This window comes from Chelonoidis abingdonii, chromosome 10, assembly GCF_003597395.2.
Source record: "Chelonoidis abingdonii isolate Lonesome George chromosome 10, CheloAbing_2.0, whole genome shotgun sequence".
Classification (NCBI taxonomy): Eukaryota; Metazoa; Chordata; order Testudines; family Testudinidae; genus Chelonoidis; species Chelonoidis abingdonii.
In genome coordinates, this window is record NC_133778.1 from 16,875,586 (window position 1) to 16,897,128 (window position 21,543).

At 40.6% G+C, this 21,543-nt stretch overlaps 1 protein-coding gene across 10 annotated transcripts; it reads right to left on the minus strand.

The window, feature by feature from the left end:
- Positions 1-300: 300 nt before the first annotated feature.
- On the minus strand, positions 301-21,517 carry FASTKD2 (FAST kinase domains 2). 10 transcript variants are annotated; one of them, XM_075069968.1, is made up of 13 exons: positions 21,477-21,517; positions 19,945-20,082; positions 18,344-19,154; positions 17,023-17,126; positions 14,952-15,060; positions 12,261-12,384; positions 9,607-9,746; positions 8,534-8,706; positions 7,887-8,050; positions 5,936-6,160; positions 4,936-5,023; positions 3,961-4,075; positions 301-3,010 (listed from the first exon to the last, which is right to left on the minus strand). In XM_075069968.1, exons 3-13 carry the CDS (start codon positions 19,043-19,045, stop codon positions 2,891-2,893), a joined length of 2,064 nt encoding a protein of 687 aa, XP_074926069.1. In that variant the 5' UTR covers positions 19,046-19,154; positions 19,945-20,082; positions 21,477-21,517; the 3' UTR covers positions 301-2,890. The 10 variants fall into 10 exon arrangements, with proteins under 10 accessions (XP_074926069.1, XP_032620950.1, XP_032620948.1 ...); XM_032765059.2 differs by lacking the exon at positions 21,477-21,517 and adding an exon at positions 21,453-21,473; XM_032765057.2 differs by lacking the exon at positions 21,477-21,517 and adding an exon at positions 21,335-21,443.
- Between the last annotated feature and the right edge of the window lie 26 nt (positions 21,518-21,543).

Below are 21,543 nucleotides of genomic sequence, written 5' to 3' on the forward strand. Positions count from 1 at the left end.
TGTACAGCCCCGCAACCCCCAAATGGAAAGCCTCAGCATCTGGGCTGCATCCCCCCTGCTACCCTGCATGTAGCTGCCCCTCCCAGATGCAGGCAGGTTTGTGGCCAGACAGGGAGAGGTACCACACATGTCCCAGTACTTCATTCCCTGGCTGCAACCCCCAGATTTACTTTCTGCTTATTAGCAACCTTTGGATAATAGCAACTTTTTGCTGGGAACTGAGAGGTTGCTAACAAGTGGAATCCATGGTAGGAGGGAAAGAGAAGGGTAAAAGACTCAGAAAATCTGAAGACCAAAGTCTTCAGTGGGAACAAATATCTTTCTTGACTATCCTATAGCTGAATATTTATAGCACTGTATCGATAAGGTGCAGGAATAATACAAACAGCTAGTGATACAGCAGAAGCAAGGTACTACCACAAAGTACATTGCATATAGCATGAAATATGCCTTCTAGTCGGGGCTATTACGTTATAACTAGCATAATGAGAAGTGTCATTGGTTCCACCCACTACTGTTTTTTTCCAGTGGTCACTCATTCAATGCAGTGGTCATGAGTGCTCTACATCTCTAATGTAGTTTTGATAGCAAAGAAAATCGCCTGCATGCTATCTTGGCTACAAGAATAAGAAAGGTTCATTCAGATAATCAGTATTTCTTGGTGTATCTGATCCAGAAAGAGGGAAATCCCAGCAATGAGCAAATCTCTTTGGTCTGAAAATCCAGTTTTAAATCTTACAAGTTCAGGGTTTCAGCCAGTCTGAAAAACAGCAAGGACAGGCTCTTCTTGTGGTATGTTACCAGTCATAACTCTGTACATATCTGTACTAGCAAGTTCCCTCCACAAACATACATCATATTCAGCTGACCTACTCTGTGAAAGGTAGGGCAGCAAATTAAAATAATGCCTTGTTTCTTCTTTTCACCTTAATCCTTTTACTACATCATTGCAAAGCTTCAGCCCCATCCTCAGCCAGACACAGAGACAAAGAAGTGTGCAGTTCACAGCTCGCTACGATGCAAAGCAAGAGCACCACCATTTGGTTAAATAAGGTTACCGTCAAAGGCTCTGGCATATATTTACTAGCTCTGGTTGAACAGTATCGTTATCACAGAACTGACCATAACACAGAAATGGGTAACAGATTTGTAAGACCACGTTTCAATGCTGTTACTACGTAAATGTTCAAAATGACCCTATTCAAAAAAATCACACTTCATTAAAACAAAAAAATACATTTTAATTTTTCTGTCAAGTTTTTCCTGACTGACCCTTGACGGAAGTACCAATGAATATTCCCAAGAACAGGATGCAAAAGCTACGTCTGCCTCTTCCACTCCTTCAACGTAGAGCATTCTTTGACCACATTTACATCAGTAGGCAATAGCCCCATTATTCTGGTTTATCTTCTACTATGCAGTGGGCCAGTGGACGTTGTGTTGCATCACAGAATCATAGGACTGGAAGGGACCTTGAGAGGTCATCCAGACCAGTCCCCTGCACTCGTGGCAGGACTAAATATTATCTAGACCACCCCACACAGGTGTTTGTCCAACCTGCTGTTAAAAATCTCCAATGATGGAGATTCCACAACATCCCTAAGCAATTTATTCCAGTGCTTAACCACCCTGACAGTTGGTAAGTTTTTTCTAATATCCAATCTAAACCTCCCCTGCTGCAATTAAAGCCTATTGCTTCTTGTCCTACCCTCAGATGTTAAGAAAAACAAATTTTCTTCCTCCTTGCAACAACCTTTTACATACTTGAAAACTTATCATGCCCCTCTCAGTCTTCTCTTTTCCAGATTAAACAAACCCAGTTTTTTTCAATCTTCCCTCATAAGTCATGTTTTCTAGACCTTTAAATCATTTCTGTTGCTCTTCTCTGGACTCTCTCCAATTTGTCCACATCCTTCCTGAAATGTGGCACCCAGAACTGGACACAATACTCCAGCTGAGGCCTAATCAGAGCAGAGTACAGCGGAAGAATTACTTCTCACGTCTTGCTTACAACACTCCTGCTAATACATCCCAGAAGGATATTTGCTTTTTTTTTTTTTTTTGCAACAGCTTGTGGTCCACTATGACCCCTTGATCCCTTTCCGCAGTACTCCTTCCTAGGCAGACATTTCATCATGTGATGAATCAAACTAAGTATTGTGCAATAGCTGTAAGAAGTCTTGGAAAAGCTAATACTGAAACATAAGCAGGTATCACAAGGCAGTTTATACGAGGGACAGGATCTTACATCTATGAGTCTCAGAGCACTTTGTAACAGGGGGAAAGGCTTCAGACTGAAGAAAAAACATGGAGCATATACAATCATTTGCTGTCCCAGACTTCTGAAAACGAGACGAGAATATTATTTTTTGAGTTACAAACTTGTCCAGAGATTTGGGAGTTTCAATTTTCCACTCCAGTCAATATCTAATGATTTACTGCTTTTCTGGCTGGAGTTCTTACTGAAAGCTAATGACAGATTGACGCATGTTGTTCCATTCTCACTACAGCGAGAGCAGTCATGATCCCAACTGCTCTGAAAGATTGTCACAGATCCCCAGTTCAAGAACACATGAGAAGTTTAGCCCACTGGAGTAAGCCTATATGTAATTTAAAAAAAAGATAGATAGATAGATAGATAGATAGATGAGATATTTTCAACACTCTTTTTTTTTTTTTTTTTTTTTAAAGTCAATTATTGTTTAAGGAGCTTTAGCAAGAACTGCTTCTATTGCTAAAGAACTCCTTCAGTAGATATAGTTGAATTTACAAACTTTCTACAGGATACAGTGTCTTGAGGCATTTTTCAGGAATATATGAAAATGCTTCCCTCTTCTTGTGAACAGCTGTGATGGGAAAATAGCAGGGGATCTGAAGATCCCAGTCCATTTTAAATATTATCCTGCAAATTCACATCAGAAACAGGAAAAGCATCAACTGAATAGATTTCTCCCTTCAAACACTCAATTGCCTCTTCTTTCTTCAGTTTTTTAAACTCCTGGTAGTGGACCTTAGTGGAGAGGAGAGGAAAGGAAAGGATGCATTAGTTCTGCTGCTAAATAACAAACTCTCATTGTCTTGTGAACCAGCACACATAGTAAAGGGAAACAGATATAGAGAATCCCTGCATTCCAGAAAGTGATCAGTTCAGATCAGCAATTCCACATGAAAACAGTCAATATCTGATCAAATTCATAGATTTAAGATCAGAAGGGACCATTATGGTCATCTAGTTTGACCTCCTGCACAATGTAGACCACAGAATCTCACCCACCCACTCCTGTAACAAACACCTAACCTATGTCTGAGTTACTGAAGTCCTCAAATCATGGTTTAAAGACCTCAAGGTGCAGAGAATCCTCCAGCAAGTGACCCTTGCCCCATGCTGCAGAGGAAGGTGAAAAACCTCAAGGGAAAATTCCTTCCCAACCCCAAATATGGCAATCAGTTAAATCCTGAGCATATGGACAAGATTCACCAGCCAGCACCCAGGAAAGAATTCTCTGTAGTAACGCAGATCCCACCCCATCTAACATCCCATCACAGAGCATTGGGCCTATTTACCTGCTAATAATCAAAGATCAATTAATTGCCAAAATTAGGCTATCCCATCATACAAGGTTCTGAATTACGGTGGATTATGGTGTAGGGATCAAACTCCACCTGGACATAGTTTACCATAGTGGAGTCGTAGAATATCAGGGTTGGAAGGGACCTCAGGAAGTCATCTAGTTCAACCCCCTGCTCAAAACAGGGCCAAGGATTGAACTCACAACCCTCGGTTTAGCAGGCCAATGCTCAAACCACTGAGCTATTTGCCCAACAACGCAGACTACTATCACTGATCAAGGAGTTTTTCCGGCAGTGTCAATTTAGGTTAAGTTCACCACTTCCAGTACTCTGTTCTTCACCCATCATACATGTCACCATACTGATAAGACCTGCATTTCAACTTCTTACCAGTATCACATGATAGCCCAGCGCTTTCAGATGTCTCATTTTCATTGCCAACTTGCCTCGGGGGTGTCTTGTGCCAAAACAGAAAGCAGACAGAGGAGAACAGAGAATAGCCACTCTAAAGCCAAAAACAGTAATAATTTCTTAGGGAGCTGGCAAACCGCATTATGCTGGTGCAGTTTAAGTATTCTTCACAGTTAACTGTTCAGAGAATGCCTTTAATATTAAGGAATAGCACTGCTGTGTTTGTTTATTGCTAATATTTTTGTCCATTTCTAATTTAATCATTCTTTTGCTTCTCTGGACTTAAGCAACTTAAACCCCTCTCTCCTGCAACGTGTTTTATCTAGGTGCTGAGGGCTGCCCACACAGTTCTTATGGCAAAGACTGAATTCCTGGAAGGGGCGGGAGCCTCTTCAATCTAGCAGACAAAGGTATAACAAGATCCAATGGCTGGAAGTTGAAGCTAGACAAATTCAGACTGGAAATAACGTGTAATGTTTTAACGGTGAGGGCAATTAACCATTGGAACAATTTACCAAGAGTCATGGTGGATTCTCCATCACTAGCCATTTTTAAATCAAGACTGGCTGTTTTTTTAAGAGACATGCTCTAGTTCAAACAGGAGTGAATTCAGGGAAGTTCTACGACCTGTGTTAGGTAGGATGTCAGACTAGATGATCAAAGCGATCCCCCTTCTGGCATTATAACGTAGGAGACCTTTATGAGGGCAGATTATCCCACATCTACCCACTGTGGAGTTTCTTGCACCTGTGTTTGAAGCATCCAGTGCTGGCCCCTGTTGGAGGCAAGATACTGGACTAGGCCCTGGTCTGATCCAGAATGGCAATTCTTATGCTCCTGTGAGAGCACAGAGAAAGTGAATTACTTGCTCTGCAGATCAGTGAGCCAGAGGGGCAACAGGAAGAGCCTCACCTAAAGGCCTGGTAAAGAAAACTTGTAACCAAATAAAGGTACCTTTGAACATCTGGAGCATCAGCAGGATCATCTACTTCAGTTACTGGAAGCGCTTTTTTCCTGTTTGCATCCATTTTGATTTCAAAATCTGAAAGAAAAAAACAGTCAAATATTAAATGCCACAAGAGGCTTTGACCATTCCAATGTATTTCATGGAGTCAATGGAAAAGAAACAGCTATAATTATTGCATGTGTGTGACAGTTTGGACAATATATTGTTGTTCCTTTAAGAGCAACAAATAGATTCAGTTGGCACCTTGACACAGTCAGAAAAGGTGCTTGTTATCGCAAATCAGATACAGTATGCATAAGTGTATCAATTCAGGATTTAAAGATAAAAATTCTGACCAGGTTGCTCTGAAACCTCAGATGGATCCATACATATTCCCTTGCCCTTTTATCATTGAATTTGATAAATTTAGGAATAAAAAATACCAGAAGTATTACAAGTGAATCAGGCAATGATAGCTTGCAAATGATATAAATCATAGAAGTATAAATCCTGCACACAAAAGAAACCATACACCATGGAACTTTACTAAATTTATAAATGGTCTCTCAAGGAAGAAGAAAAATCAAAGAAAAACTGTTCCACAGCTAAAACAACCACCTTGAAGATTCATATTTTGCCATTTTATATTGTTTCTTTAATCCAAAGATTAAAAAAATAGGTTAGCATTAAAAAGGTCAGTGTTGTTTAATATAGTTATGGCCTATTGGGTTTATGTAGGATTAGTTGCCTCAAAAGCCAGATTTTAACCACAAAAAGCCCAATGCAATTTTACAAACCAGAGCAGTAACAATATTTTAGTCAACTGTCCAACTATTTTAACGTGAATGTCATAGAAAATACAACCATAAAGGCACAGTTGTCAAATAGACCTTATCACCAGACATTTATATTTTAAACCCCTTGTATTATAGGTAATAGTTGCCAATCCATTTCTTTACCACTATAAATCAAAATTCAAAGGCACATGACAATGAACTGGTCCCATACCAATGTTGTAATCATGTGGCAGTTGGATGTTTTGCTGAAACATACGCTCATCTCCCAGAAGTTTCAGCAGAGCCTCACGAACCTCAGGGAGATCAGAAACCAAAGGTGAGGAAGGTTTCTTTATAAACATAGTTGCTGGCTTGGTGAATGAAAGAGGACTATCAAGTTCCAGACACGTGTTCACATAGTGCACCATCATTTCATTCTGTTCCTTGTTAAGGCCATCTGAAAAAAGGATAGAAATGTAGCATTAGAGTGGACTTGATATATTTATATGGTATCATTTTATGTCATGAAATCCACAATTTCACTGGCTACTATTTGCAGTACGAACAGATTTCAGTTTTGCTGAGCAGTAGATTAATTCCAAATTAGGCACAATAAAACTGTTTCTTGAAAAGATGCCATCAAGACCCTGTTAAAACCTTCTTGTACTACATAGCTATCTAAGAAATTTACAAGACACACATTACTGTAGAATCAACCTCCTGATGAGGTAGAGCAATGCTATTATTCCCACTGTAAAGATGGAGAACCGAGGCACGGAGAGGCTAGATTTATCCAAGGTCACTGAAGAAGTCTATGATAGAGCAGGGAGTTGAACCCCAAGGCTCCCAGGCTCTAGGTTACCACCCTAGCCACTGGACAATCCACTCCTGAAAGTCTGAAATCTGTTCATTTGCTCACTTTTTCCCCCTCTATTGTGCACAGCTACACACATTACCCTGTTACAGCAGGGTTACTAATAAGTTGAAAGACATTTATTCACACATGGAGGTTGTTCTTAAAAAACCAAAAAAAACCCAAATACTTTAATGGATATTGATAAAAAACACAAGAAGAAGTCAAGTCACATTTTGGATGTCACTCTGAAAGCGTGCTTTAACAGTACCAAACTACAGAGCTGGGCAACATTTTTCAGTTGAATGGCAAATTCTCTGATAAAATGCAAGTTTTGGGGTGAGAGAAACTATTTGCAAGTTTGGATCAAATTCAGCAAATAGTTTCAGACAAATAAAATGAGGGGAAAAATTGTTTTGAAAAGACATTTCCACAATCTGCAAACATTTCATTTAACCTGAATGGAATTTTTTGTTTCAGTGAAGAAAGCCCCCCTCCCCACTTCACCCCCCTCCCCACTTCACCCCCCCAAAAAATTCAAAATAAACTGATATTCCCCCCTTTTTGATTCCTCCAGCGAATGGAAGAGTCTATTATTCACTCAGCTGTACTGAATTATTCAGGTTCCAAGTAGACAGACTATTTTGTTGAAGTGTAGGGACTAACAGAACTTCCCAAAGTATACATAATCTGAAGCAACAAATACACTTACGCCCTGACTCAGTGCCAAACTAAGCGATTAGCTGTAGAGAATTATAACACGAAGCTGAACGACTACCTTGAACCATTTCAGTTAGCGTCTTTCATCCCAAAGCAAAAACAGCCAAGTAACTTCTAACAACTAGTTGTATTTTGAGCTAAACTTTGATATAGCTGAAAAACATATATGACTTGGGTTAATTTTTTTAAATGTTCTTGGAAAATCTTGAATGCGTATCACAGAAGTGAGAATCCACAATTTGTTCACATTTGACTTTCTACAACAAATCTTCCATTTACATACATAGGTACACAGTTACCTAGGAAACACTTCCCTCATTACTGAAATGTCTTATCTGAAAATGGTACTTCCAAAACAACCCTCCCCACCGCCATGATGAGAGCATTGGTTCAGTGCTGGGTCTGAGGACAGAGTCTCCTGAATTATTAACAAGTTACAACTCAGGTTTTTTTATTTCATATCTAATATTAACCTGTCTGCCCAATTTAGCTTGTGAGCTTCAATGCAACCACACCCTAAGGAGTGATTGTGTTGAAGCTACTACTACTCTTATCTATACACTACTCTGAATTCAATGGCATAACACACATTAATACATTAATGACTGACCTGATTTTAGTAACTCATTGAGGTTGTCCTCTTGCAGGAGCTGACTAAGTGCAGGCTGTGGCAAATACTCTAAAATGCAAAATGAATACACTGCCTTCAGCAGATCCACATTAGAAATCCTGGTGAGGTACTTATTCAAGGCACCATTGAGAGACTCCAGAAACCTTCAAAAGAAAAAGAGAGACATCTTTACATATAATTTATAAATAAACTCAGACTTTCCTGAAAATCTCTATAAAATATAAATCAGTACTTTTGAAATAAAACCCGACATTCCAATTTACTTGGATAACCAGAACCCAAGTCCAGCACCTAAGCTTGCTGCTAGCTACAACCTGTTCACCACTTTTATCAGTCTATCACTTAAGTGATGAGCACCCGTTCTCTACTACATCTTATGCATTCTCTATTACCTTGCTTTACTGTTTAGAAAAAATGTATATCTGCCTTTTATTTAAAACAAAAACAAAAAAAAACAGTGACCAGTATAGCAAGTTTATCTCACAGATTAGTAAAACAGGACCAAGAGAGAATTATTTCACAACTGGAATCCAAGATCAGTAGCAAGTACTCTTCTGTGTGCCTGTTCAGGACACCCATATAACAACTATGTAATTTAATACAAGGCTTTCTAAGCCAGAACCTACTCCTGATTTTGGCATTTGGGAACATGGTTGAGAAGCGAATACACGCGGAGAACACTTAGAATATCCTTCAGGTTCAGGGATTCAGGATGACTTGTCACCTTCTCAGCCAAAATATCCATCAGCTCAACAGGTCGAAAGCGAAGTCCCTCGAAGGCAGACAAAAACAGGACAATCTAAAACGTTAAAAAAAAAAAGTATAGGAAGAAAAACCATTTTTAAGGCTAAAAAAACAAATAAATTAAAACTAGAGTAAGAGTCTCAATACAGAAATTTACTTAATTGTCTAGTGTTATAGCATCAGAGAGGTTTTTAAAAATGAAAATATACTTTTGAAATTGTAATATTTTATTATGAGCATGACTAACTATTATTTATTACCATACTGCAATAAATAGGAGAACAATGGACTGTTGAACTTCCAAATACTTATTAAAATATTTAAACTAATATTGCCTCATTGTTTCCCTCTAATTCACCATCTGCATGTCTGTATCCTTCTGTTGTTTCTTGTCTTACACTTAGATTGGAAGCTCTTTGGGGCAGGGACTGCCTTTTGGTTCTGTATTTGTCTAGTGCTGAGCACAAGGGCTCAGGTCCATGATGAGGGCTTGTTGGTGCTACACTAACACAAATAAAACAACAGCCAATGTACCAGTTTTACTGAAGATTTCCCCTCAACCAATCTGTATAAATACACAGTGTTGTTTCAAAGATATACACCAAGAAAAAGAAGTTTGAAACTGACACATTTTTCAGCCATGGACCAATTTCTACCAAGTTATTCCTATTAAGCTTTCATGAAAAGAAACCAGAGAAAAACTGAGTTGTTTTTTGTGCCCTTTGAATTTTCTAACATTATGTAATTGCTCTACATGTAGAGCAAAACTGGAACGTAGCCCAATTTTAAGCCCATTTCAGAATGCAAACTGAAGTTCTGAGTCGTAACTAGCAACTCTATAAATTGTGTTTGTGTGCACCTGGGCACAGCTGAGTACTGGCAGTTCTAGTGGTGTCACCTGGGCACAGCTGAGTACTGGCAGTTCTAGTGGTGTCACTTGTGGTCACTACCTCACCTGTTTAGTGTCCCACATGCAGATGGCTGAAGTCACGTAGTTTGCTATTGCTGAATACAGAACTACATTGCGGTACCGAAGGATGCTGCATGATTTCAGAACACGGATTAGCTGCCAAAATGGAGTACCAGGGATATTCTCTGTAACAGAGGAATAAAAAAAGTAACAGTGACTGTGAGCTGCGCGTTGTGGGATATGACTGGGGCCAGCAGCCAGCAGGGTGTGCTGTGAAAAATCAGATGGGGAGCCATGAAAAAGACTGGGACTGGCTGGGCAAAGGAGACCGGGATGAAAAGTTTGGGGATACAGACTGGGACTTTGACTAGGAGCCTAGAGGGGGATGTTGGGACTAATTGGGCAAGGAGACTGGAACTAGGATGAGAACCCTGAGGAGTGGAGACAGACTGGTTTGGTGAGGAGAACAAGACTGGGACAAGGAGCTGAGGGTGGGGGAAGAGACTGGGACAAGGCAGAAGGGACGAAGCTTGGGAAGAATGGGCAGAAAAGTCTGTGCCAACCAGAGAACAGTCCCCTCCAGAGCCTGGAATGGAACCCAAACATCCTGAGTCTTACCATTCCTCTGCCTATGGGCTTCACAGCTATTTGCAGACAGCAACGTGTCGCATCCCCCTCTAGTGCTGGTCCATATTGAGGACCACCAACTATTATTACTATAAGTTACTCCCTTTGAAGCAGAGGGAGAGGTGTATGAGCTGGATCTAAAGCAGTGGTTTTCAATCTTTTTTCATTTGTGGACTTATAAAAAAATTTCTGAATGGACATTTCCCTTTGGAAATCTTAGACACAGTCTGCGGATCCCCTGTGTGCAGACCACAGGTTGAAAACCACTTGTCTAAACGTTTCAGTTCTGCTGATGACCTTTATGTGGGCATCAGTATGATACCACAGGATGGAATGTTTTTTTTTAAGTTTGCTTTTAAAACCCTAGGAAATTATATGTATGGATGCACATGCACACACAAACCCCAAAATAATTTGTATTAAAAGAAAAGTAGCAAGGCTGCAACATCGAACACTCAAAAGTTAGGCAATGCAAGAATTAAGGCTTCCTGTGTAACCTTAATTCCGTTCCCCACGTGCATATGCATTATGATACAGTCTGTACTTTCATGATCACATTCTATTTTTTCCACAAGACCTGTGCCTCGTTCAGTGCACAGGACAGACATGATCAGAGGATCATCAGGGTTGCATAATGAAGGAGGCTGTCGTCTAGCCCCTGCTTCATTTGTTGCAGTAGTTGGAAGGTGTATATTGAATGAGACAGATGACTGCAGAAATAGGAAGGATGGTCTCATGGTTAAGGCTATTTGAATGTCATTCTGGATTCTATCCTTGCCAAGCTTTGTCTTCTATCCTTCGATCCTATGTAATGCCGGGCAAATCACTTAGCCCAATGTGTTCCTTATTTTCTGGGTGCCCAGGTTGAGACCCTGGAATCTGATTTGCAGAACCGCTGAGCACTCACAGCTTCAAGTTGAATCAAGAGGAGCTGTGCTTCAAACATATAAAGTGTCAAATAACGCTAAGTGCTCTGAAAAAAAAAAATCAGGTGCAGTGCATTTCAGATTGGGAACTCAAAATTAGTGCACACTTCTGACCTTAATATCTGTGTGCTTCAGTTCGGCATACTTAAAATGCAGATATCACCGCCTCACTCTTCGGTGTTATGAAAATAAATCCGTATTTGTGAAGCACTCAGATATTATAGTGATAAATGCCACAGAAAAGCAAATTAGGAAATTAATAATTCTGTCTTCAGATCAGTATTTGAATCAGGTGCAGTAAATAAGACCTATGGCTATACACTGAACAAAGTATTCAACAGCTTCATACTAGGAATACCATCCATCCTGAACATTAATGAAGCAGGGATTCCGTGGGAGAAAATAGTTTGTTGCCATATCATAAGGTGTATGCACAAGGAAACCAACTTAAGGCTGCACATGAACCTGAATTTTGACATTTCCTACCTTTTGAGGGCTTGACTTTGCAACATTAATGTTTTTTTACCATAGTTTTGGATTCAAGAGTATATATCACTAGATACTGTGCAATTATGTCTACAATACTTATTGCAAGGGTCTGAGTAAAGGTCAGAGTATTAACCTTCATTTTAAGTTCCTTTGGGCTCGACTGAGCCATCATTCATGAAGCAGAACTCAATAATGAAATTCACTTATCAGTGAACACCCCCCCTTCTGCTTACTCCCTAAACACAGAGCTGTCAATTCATACTATGAGATGCAAATTTCCAGTTCAGAAACAGTTTTAAAAGCACATCTGAAACCACTAATTTTACTTGCTGGTCTTTAGTTAGCATTTTCTCTATTTATAGAATTTGGGGAAAAGAAAACAGAATTTTAACTTCAGAGCTATGAAGAGTGCCATTATAAGCCACGGACATAACATTTCATGGTATTAATGAGGGCAGAGACCATAAAAACTACTTTCTTTGGTCATCCATCAGTCCTCCAAAATTTTTTGTACTGCGTTTTGTCTGATGGATCTGTATTGTTAGACTACAAAACAATCATGATTTGTGGGCTTAAAAGGAAATTGGAGTAAGACATTTTCATTAGGAAGAGTCAGAATAAAGGAGAGGAGAAGTTTAAAAATTCACTTTAACTCACCGATGATTTTCTTACTCGAGGCATCCAGGATTGGCATGGAGCAGTAATTCATCGCAGCCAGAGCACTAAACATGTGTTGAGCATTCAGAGGAGTCAAGTGGTCCAGCTCTTTCAAAACTCTATCCTAAAATGAATTCAATTTGATTAGACTCTTCATTCTTGGCATTGGCAGTCCAAATTATCTCTGCCAAAGAATGAAATGAATTGGGGAGATCAAAACTACTCCAATCCCGTAACCTCACCAGATTCGCACTGAAGAAAGGGTTGGAAGCAGTGGAAGGAGCTTAAAATAACTCCTTCCAATCACTTTTCTTATAGAAACAACTACAGCTATTCTAATGTTTAGTTTGAGCTGTCCTTAAAAAGTTCTCAGGTGCTCCCGTTTCTTTCTTGAATCAAATCAATACAAGAGGACCTTATAATACTTATTCCTGGTTACTACGTATATAGTTTTCCTACCAGCGCTTTAAAGAATGGTGGTTTGCTAATTAGCCTGGATGGCATATTTACCAATATTGCACAGTTAGGATGATATCTAGTCTTTGCCACGTGCAAGAGCTCTAAGTTATTCTAAATCCTTAGTAAATGACTCACTATTTTCTACTGCCCTTTGTGATACACCTTTGGCAGATGTACACTAAATTAAATAAAATTTAAAAAACTGGTGAAACTATAGTGGGCCCACTTCTGATATCACTTAAGCCACAGTAAAATCAGGAGTGACTGTTTGCATAGTTAGGATTATACTGACGCATCAGCAAAAATTAGGCCCACTAATTTCAATTTCACCAGCTCTTAAAATAGTTTCACCCAGTACATTCTCAAAGACACAAAGGGCAATGAAAAAATGCATCAGTAATAGAAAAAAAAAACATTCAAACAATGTTTTAAAAATACTCATATATCACCCCGCGCCTGGTATCATGTAATCGAAACATCTTTATAGAACTCTCATATCTTACTGGACTTAGGAGCAGACCAATATTATAATACCACCATCAAGCAAAATGATAGAACTATGAGAAGGGACCTCAAGTCAGAAAAGCTGATGGAGATCGCCAAGTCCTCGTGGCTCCATGAACAGCGACCCACAAATACTGATCTCGACAATCAACCACCCGTCCCTAACCAAAAACACAATTTATCCTAACTCTATCTATAACTATCTTCCAGCGAATCCCACGAGATATACCACCACCTCCCTAGGCCGTTGATTTCCAAGATGTTTAAAACCACCCCACCTGACAGATTTCATAAAAAAACCGAAAAACAAAAGAAAAAACACACCGAGTATTTTCCTATCACGCAATCAAAAACTAAACCATGCCCCTGCTGCAGTATAACCCATCCAGACCAAATCTAAAAGCGACCATAGAACAAGAAGAAAAGAAAACTGAAACACAATATTTCTCCAACTCTCACTATGAACCTCCTTCTACCAGAATAAGCAGCTTTCTTCATAAAAAGTATATCGTCCCCCTTCAGTCTTTCTTTATTATTCCAAACATAAATCAAACCACATCTATTCAGCTTCTTCAAATGCGTCATGTATTTTAAGACCTTTATATCAATTTCTTGATTGCTCTTCCTATTAACCATCTCACCATCTTCCATCCACATATACTTTCTTAAATGTTAAGAAAGTGCCCAGAACTGACACATACTTATAAGCTTCGAGGCCCCAGTAACCACACATGAAAGTTTAGGCAGGAAATAGAACTCCTCACTCATGTCTTGACTCACACAATAACTTAGTTAATGCTGCCAGATCACGTTTGCTAATTTTACAGTGCAACAGCACCCCACATACAAACAGCTTAGAGCATTATTTAGCCCTTTGATATGAGTACCAAAACAAAATCTATCCCAATAGATACCAACATTCATGACACCCGTAAACTAAATTTCCAGACAAGATCTACTTTCCCAATAAACCCACCACCTCCTGTATCATGAAAACTATTGTATACTCCATAATTGGAGACTATTAAAGCATTATGCTACTTTGTAAACTTCATCCTGTTTTCCTCAGACCATTTCTCCAATTTGTCCAGATCATTTTGAATTATGACCCTGTCCTCCAAAGCAGTTGCAATCCCTACCAGTTTGGTATCATCTGACACTTAGATATTGGCATAGAAAGTACGCTTATTAAGTCGTTGATGAAGATATTGAACCGAGCCAGTCCCAAAACAGACCCCTGCGGAACCCCACTTGTTATACCTTTCCAGCAGGATTGGGATGTAGTTACTTGCCTCTCAATAGCATGATTCATTACATTAAAAACCCTGTTACAATGAAGCTCACGGATAGCACCTTATCTTTCATGCTACCAATTTCTTACATAAACATCTCCACACTTTCTATCCCTATGCACGGTTTGACCTTCGCACTCTCTACTTATTTAAGTCCCTCCTGCAGACATACCTCTGTTGGGCAGGCTACAGCAAACTTAATGGACATGCGTAGTCATTTAAAAAAAAAAATTGTTTCCCCTTTCTCAGACCACTATTTACTTACTTACCCGTCCCTGGAGGATGAGCAACTTGGGGACGTTACCATTCATTTTCAATGTCTGGAGACTGCTTAGCATACAACAGGTGCTACCATAAACAACTAATAAATAGCAACATAGGAGCAGTAGCTATGCAGGAATAATAGTAGGACCCACCAATGATTTTAATCTTTTACCTCAAATTTCCTTTTGAGAGAGAGTGGGGCATCTTTCCCAAAGCATTTCATCATGCTTTGCAACATAAAAATGTTACTGATCTTTGGAATTCGCTGCTCCACCAGTAACCTGATAAGGAAAAAAATGATTTAAGGAGGCTTGGCCTACACACACAAGTTGCACCAGTAAAGCTCTACTTATTTTGGCAGGAGCAGGCACACATCTGTCTCCCATGGATGAATCCCGAGTTAAACTGGTGTAGCTCCTCACTCCTCTTCCACACGTACTTTTTTTTTTTTTAAATTAAACTGGTGTAGCTCTACACTGACGTAGTTAGATTGACTTAATAGCAACGCAGCTATCTCCTGACAATGAAGTAACTACACTGGCGTGAAGTATTAGTAGGACAACTTCTCACTATGTGCCATGATCTGTCCGGCAACCTTTCTAAACTCCACTGCCCAAGCAACGCAGAGGACCCTGGAATGCCCACCCACACTGCACCATGCTTACACTGATGCAGAATGCTGCTGTGTGGACAAAGTGCTGCAACACTGCAACAGACCAATGCAAGGGCAACAGAGTGAACATACTGCAGGGAAACAGAGGTATCAGTTTAACTAAACTGACGTAACTTATCCCAATGCAATTTCTCTGTGGAGACAAGCCCCCAGTGACCCATGAAATTCAGGAGAGCCTCATACAGGACACAGTAAAGTGGAGCAGATGGAAAGGAGAACAAGTGATACTATGGTCTGTAGGAGAAGAACAGGATCTTAATATAGCAGAAGGCAAAGCATCACATAGAGAAGGACTCTGATCTGGTGTATCTGTGGTTGCCATTTTGGCTCAGTAGGAAACAAAATGGCTAGAAAGACCAAAAAAACCCAACTCTTTAAACCAATATTTTTTTTAATCAAATATCAGAGCACTAGTTTTGGAAATTTCAGTGTCTGTATGGCAGTGGAAGGTCTCTGATCCACTGAGACTGACATTTCCCTGTGAACAGGCAGGCGTTTGATTAATTGAGATGGAGCCAAAGTCTTCTAAGTGAAAAACAGAGGGATAACCTACTTTGCCCCAAACTCCCAGAACTGTGCACATGAATTCTAACAGAATATGTTGTTATTTCACCAATGCGCCCATCCTCTTGTAGCTGGAGCTGAAATTGAATTGATACATACAATACAAATCCGCTAATATGTTCTGTTACAAGCTTGGGAACACCAGGTCTCTGAAGGAGTGAGCAGATGGGGCTTTGTAGACTGATAATCTGAGCACAAAACCACCACCCATAAACAAGTTATTCTGAAAAAAGAATAGATATAATGCTTCTCTCGCCCCTACATTTGAATACAGGAGGAATACAAGCTAAAATGGTATTCCAATTCAATAGCTTTTCCTATTGAAATAAAGAAGAATAATACCTAGCTGAAACATAGGGCTTTTCATTAATAGATCTCAAAGCACTATACAAAGGAGGGCAGTTTTATCCTCACTTTACAAAGGGGAAAACTAAGGTACAGAGAAATGGACGGGTTGCCCAAGGTCACCAAGCAGCCCTGTGGCAGAGACCAGGTCTCCTGTGCCCCAGTCCAGTGTTCTAACCTATCTCCACCCTTTCTGCCAAGAATACCAACAATGATGCCAAAGAGAGTTACTTGTTTCAGCTACTAGCTGATGATAATGACTTGGGCCCCAATCCTGCTATGAGCTTCTCGGAGTGGACCTTGCACAGAGTTCAAAGTAGAATTACAGCCACGGTCACTACAGAGTGTCCCTGATTGTCTAAGACCATGTAAAGTTACTTAAAGGTTCAAGTGTCTTCCTGCTTTGGACATTCCTACCGTATTTTACTTATGAGAACACTGCAAGGATTACTGAAATGTTCTAATGCAATGTATCATTAAATAATCCTCAAGAAAATGCTAAAAATGTAAGCCAGAAAATATCAAAGTGTATTTTGGGCAAAAGAGTAAAGATGCTCATTCTCCTTTCATACCATATTTATTTTTGTCCAACAGAAATAAATGGTCACATGACAAGACTTGTAAGTAAGGAAACCATTAAAAAAAAAAGTAATTTTCTCACTGTAATCCAGCTTGAAGAGCATCCACATTTCTGCTTTTTTCCATGGTTACCAAGGTGGTTGCCACAACAGAGAGACATTGGTCATCAAATTCATTGAGGCGCTCCTATTAAAGATATTTTCACAATGTTAGAAAATTCTTAACACTAAGTGGTGGAATGGTCAATTTTTACCAGCTATCTCCCTCACGCACACAAAGAAAAAGGTCAAGTCACTGGGGCTGATTCTACTTTGACCTACACATTGGTATAATTCTACTGACTTCTATGGAGTTAAGTCCCAATTTCCCCTGAGAAAATGAGAAATCAGGCCTAAAAAAAAAAAGTCACATTAAGGACAAAAGGAAGAACTTGTGTAATGTACTATACACAGTGTGGATACAAGCTGGGGAATATCGTAGTGGTCACGTTCAAGATTTCCTCTCTAAAGTGTTTTGTAAACAGTTAACAGCATTTTTAATATGCAGGTTCAAGCACATCTGGGGCCCAACCGTGGGCACCCTTCCCCTCCATGTAATAAGTCAGTGCCCTCTTTCCCTCTGAAAGCTGCTTTATTAAAACACATACAACTCTACAAAGTAGGATGCGTTGACTAGGTGCAGAGTTAGGAGGAGGAGGAGGAGATGGAGGTTGTAGAGATGAGGACAGAGTGGTTTAAGGGAACGGACAGGGAAGAAACAGGGAGAAGAAGTTGCACACAGAGGGCAGGGGGAGTAGTTGGTGGGGGGTTCTGAAGAAAGTCAAGAAAAACTCCCAGGACAGCAGCAGGTCCAGAAATGGAGAAACCCTCACCTAGCACACCATGAAATAGTTATATGATGCTCAGAGGAAGTCCTGGGTTGCATCAGCAGCTAGGGAAGGTCCTGTAAAAATCCCCAAGACAAGGGGAGCATAATATAGCTAATAGTGGGTAGACCAAAGAAAGCTCCCAGAAGCAGCAGGTAAAGGAACTTGGAGTCAAGGAGGACACTGGCCTCTGTCCTCAAATCAAAATATCAAAAATACCTTTCCTCACAACTGCTCACTCTCAAGTCTGCCTCCTATCGTGTGAGGAGAAAGGAGACAGGGAAAGGAGAGTGGAGGGAGAAAAGAGTTTTTCTAAGCCTCAAACAGATCTAAAGTTTTAGCACGGCCCAAAGCAAAAGTATCCTTTGTGCACTCTCTCTTTATATTGTGTGGTGTGGGTAGAGGAATGAAAAGAAAGCATGGGCAGAACTCAAACCACAGGCATTCATGTGGAGACCCTCCAAGGCTATAGCCTCTACAACCTGTAAGAGCTGGCGCTGGAATTTTATTCCAATCTTTAAAAGATTCCAATACTTACCTGACAGACCCTCAGCAAAGTCTGAACCAGTCGAGTGTTCTGGGGTACCCCTAGCTTCAACACAGCATGTAGACTGTATACCAAGTCATCACGCCACATGCTCCTAGACTCTTGCATCAGATGCTGACATAGCTGCATAAATGCAGGATGCTTGACCATCAGTTGTTTTTCATAATGCTTCTGGTCTTCGGACAGCTTTTTGATGAGCATCCACATAGTAGTAAAACAGTTACTACAATGTTTCTCAGAAATAGCAGACTTTGAAACTAGGTCTAATACGTCACAGGGAGATACGCATTTTTTAAGGTCATCAAAGAACTGCTGTAGCTGACTCCTTTCACTCTTCACTACCAGATTCTCTTCAACAACACTTCTATCTTCTTCGAGAGGGTCCAAGGCACTAGATGAACTTTGCACATGTTCATCTAATAGAGTCTTTGTAGCATTCTGTTCTCGTACAGTGGCATCTTCTTTACTATAAACAGGCACCCTCTGAGACAGCAATCGGAGAGATGATTCAAGCCACCAAGGAGGAACATTTAACAGGAATCTTCTCAGGTTCACACTTTGTATGGTACTCTTACTTCTACTGATCCCTAATGTGTATGTCCTCATTGCAGTTCTAAAGCTGGGACCCAGTTTAGAACCACATACATGCAAATGTCTGATTGTCCTTATCAGATAGCCCACTTTATTGTTCATTTTTGCTACTGTTTTATAAATAGCTTTCAAATGCCAGCTCAGAAGACAGGGCCTTAATCAGATTCAAGCCCACAGAAACAGGCTTTGGACACCAGGTAAAATTCATTATCTGTGAAATCAATTGAAAATTATAAAATCATTAACAAGCTTTTGGTTTAGAGGTTAAAATACCATATCTATTAACACATCTTTTACAGCGGGAACCTGAAACAGACAGCTCTGGAAATAGTTCATTTTCATTTTTAATCAATCATTAATTAAATGAGTGTCTTCTGCTCCTGACTCCACAATTATACAGGGTCTCATGGTCACAAAACTGTTGCAATTCCACAGTACAATTGAAGAGGGACAGGATTTGAAGAGAAACTGGGCAGACTTAAGCCCTGAACTTGCATCTACACTGGTAAATTGATTTCAGTGGGTCTCCACACACTGGTACAGAGGTCTGTCCTCATGAGTGCCCTTACAGGACCGAGTTCAAACTCCCTACCTTCACTTTCCTGATTTCCTTTTCCCCAAGCCTCCCAGAGCCATGCAGCACTCCTGATTTACCAGAAATGATAAAATTCTGACACTTGCAACAAATTCAGCAGTTAGACAACACAGAGATGGGAGCCTCTAGAAATGCCTGAGACAGATAGAAGACCTATATTATGAGACTAAACAGGACCAAGTTAAAGATAATACCATACATTTAACTATTAAGGGCTTCCTGCATCTTTCTTTGCACAACCCAGGGGCTTCTATCAAAGGTTGCATCCATTTTTGTGGTGCAGATGGAAGTCATGGATCCAGTTAACTCACGGGGAGTCTTGGGTGTTCAAGAAATGTCTGACCAGGGCCTGATGTCATAACTTGCATAATAACTACAAAAGTTAAGGAGAGAAATTAAAGCTCACAATTCATGGAACAATCTGATGTACTGGGACCAGACAAAATTCCGTTTCTCTCATGAACAGCATGCCACAAGTGGAAGACACATTTCAGTACAGGCAGTAGAAATCTTCAGGGATTTTACTTTCAAACCTGCAGAATTTCTGAAGGGAGATGGACTTTTTTTTATTTTTCAATCCACTCTTATGTTTTAATGAGATATAACTGAAGGTATAATTGTAAGCAGAATTCTGTGTATATTAGGGCAGAAAAGGAGTCCATGTTGTAGCCCTTTGTTGTGGAAGACTAACAATTCTGCAGCAACTTCAAGCAAGATATAAATTAAATAAAATAAATAATTGGAGATATACCTATCTCCTAGAACTGGAAGGGACCTTGAAAGCTCATTGAGTCCAGCCCCCTGCCTTTGCTAGCAGGACCAAGTACTGATTTTTGCCCCAGAACCCTAAGTGGCCCCCTCAAGAATTTTTTTTTTTCTTAAATGCTTGCCTTTAAGGCATCCTCTCATAGAATCATAGAGTTGGAAGAGACCTCAGGAGATCATCTAGTCCAACTCCCCTGCTCAAAGCAGGACCAATCCCCAAATTGCCCCCTCAAGGATTGAGCTCATAACCCTGGGTTTAGCAGGCCAATGCTCAAACCACTGAGCTCTCTCTCCCCCCAAATTAAAGATTTGGTGTCATTAAATATGAAAATTAAAAGCAATTAGCATTTTTTATTAAGTTTTGATTTTACACTACTGAAAATTTTTTAATGATCAACACACTAAAAACTGTGCAGCAACAACAGTTGCATATCAGAAGTTATATGGGGAAAATCTGGAGGTTTTGGCAGACAGATAGCAGTTGAGCATTTAAGTAGCTGGGGTGGCACTTCTCTCTTTTCCATTTGCAGATGCACGCAGAAAGGATTTTTAAGATTAGGGGAGTCTCCAACCCCAACTTTCATAACCCAGCAACCAGCTGCCCCATTAACTGCATGTTTCTAACACAAGCAGTAGCAGCAAAAGAGTTGGCAACGGTTCCCGTTAAGCAGTTATCTTTAGGTTTCAACCGTTGACCACAGGCCAGATCACACGCCTCTCAGAGGTGCAGTTTCAGGCTACCTGCAGACTCAGGCAGACACCACTGCTTCAGCTACGTGCCATTTACAAAGCTAAACGCAGGTCACAAGGCTTATAACCTTCCTTAAAAGAAACCTCAGGGCCGGAGCACCATGGCACAGCCGGGATGGATCCTGATCGTCACATATCAGCAGAGACACCTGTGGACACCCCGTGGCTTCCTGGCATGAGCCCGTGGAAGCCCCCATGGGGACCCCCAACCACACACACATCCCACTCTGGCTACGGGCGGGGCAGACCCTCCCCCCGTCACCCGCACTGTGGGGACTCACAAGCCCCCTAGCCCCCGCCGCGGCTGGAGGCAGCCAGTCAATCCCGAGGCCTCTCACTATTCCAGGGCAGCAGCCAGGCTGATTCCCCAGGGGCGACCTCATCAGACAATAGACCGACCCGGCTTCGCCTCATGTGACCGGCCTACGGGAGCCGCCATGATACCTTCCTGACGTGCCCTCTCTAAATCCCGCGAGAGTACGGAGCGGAG

Bases quoted from the DNA above. Each gene is read 5' to 3' on its own strand.
- FASTKD2 (XM_075069970.1), bottom strand. From the start codon at position 19,045: ATGAACAATAAAGTGGGCTATCTGATAAGGACAATCAGACATTTGCAT. The intron at 17,127-18,343 runs GTAAGTATTGGA...TATCTTTAATAG, and splicing joins CTTTGCTGAGGGTCTGTCAG to GAGCGCCTCAATGAATTTGA. The intron at 9,747-12,260 runs GTGAGTTAAAGT...CCTCTGTTACAG, and splicing joins CTCGAGTAAGAAAATCATCG to AGAATATCCCTGGTACTCCA.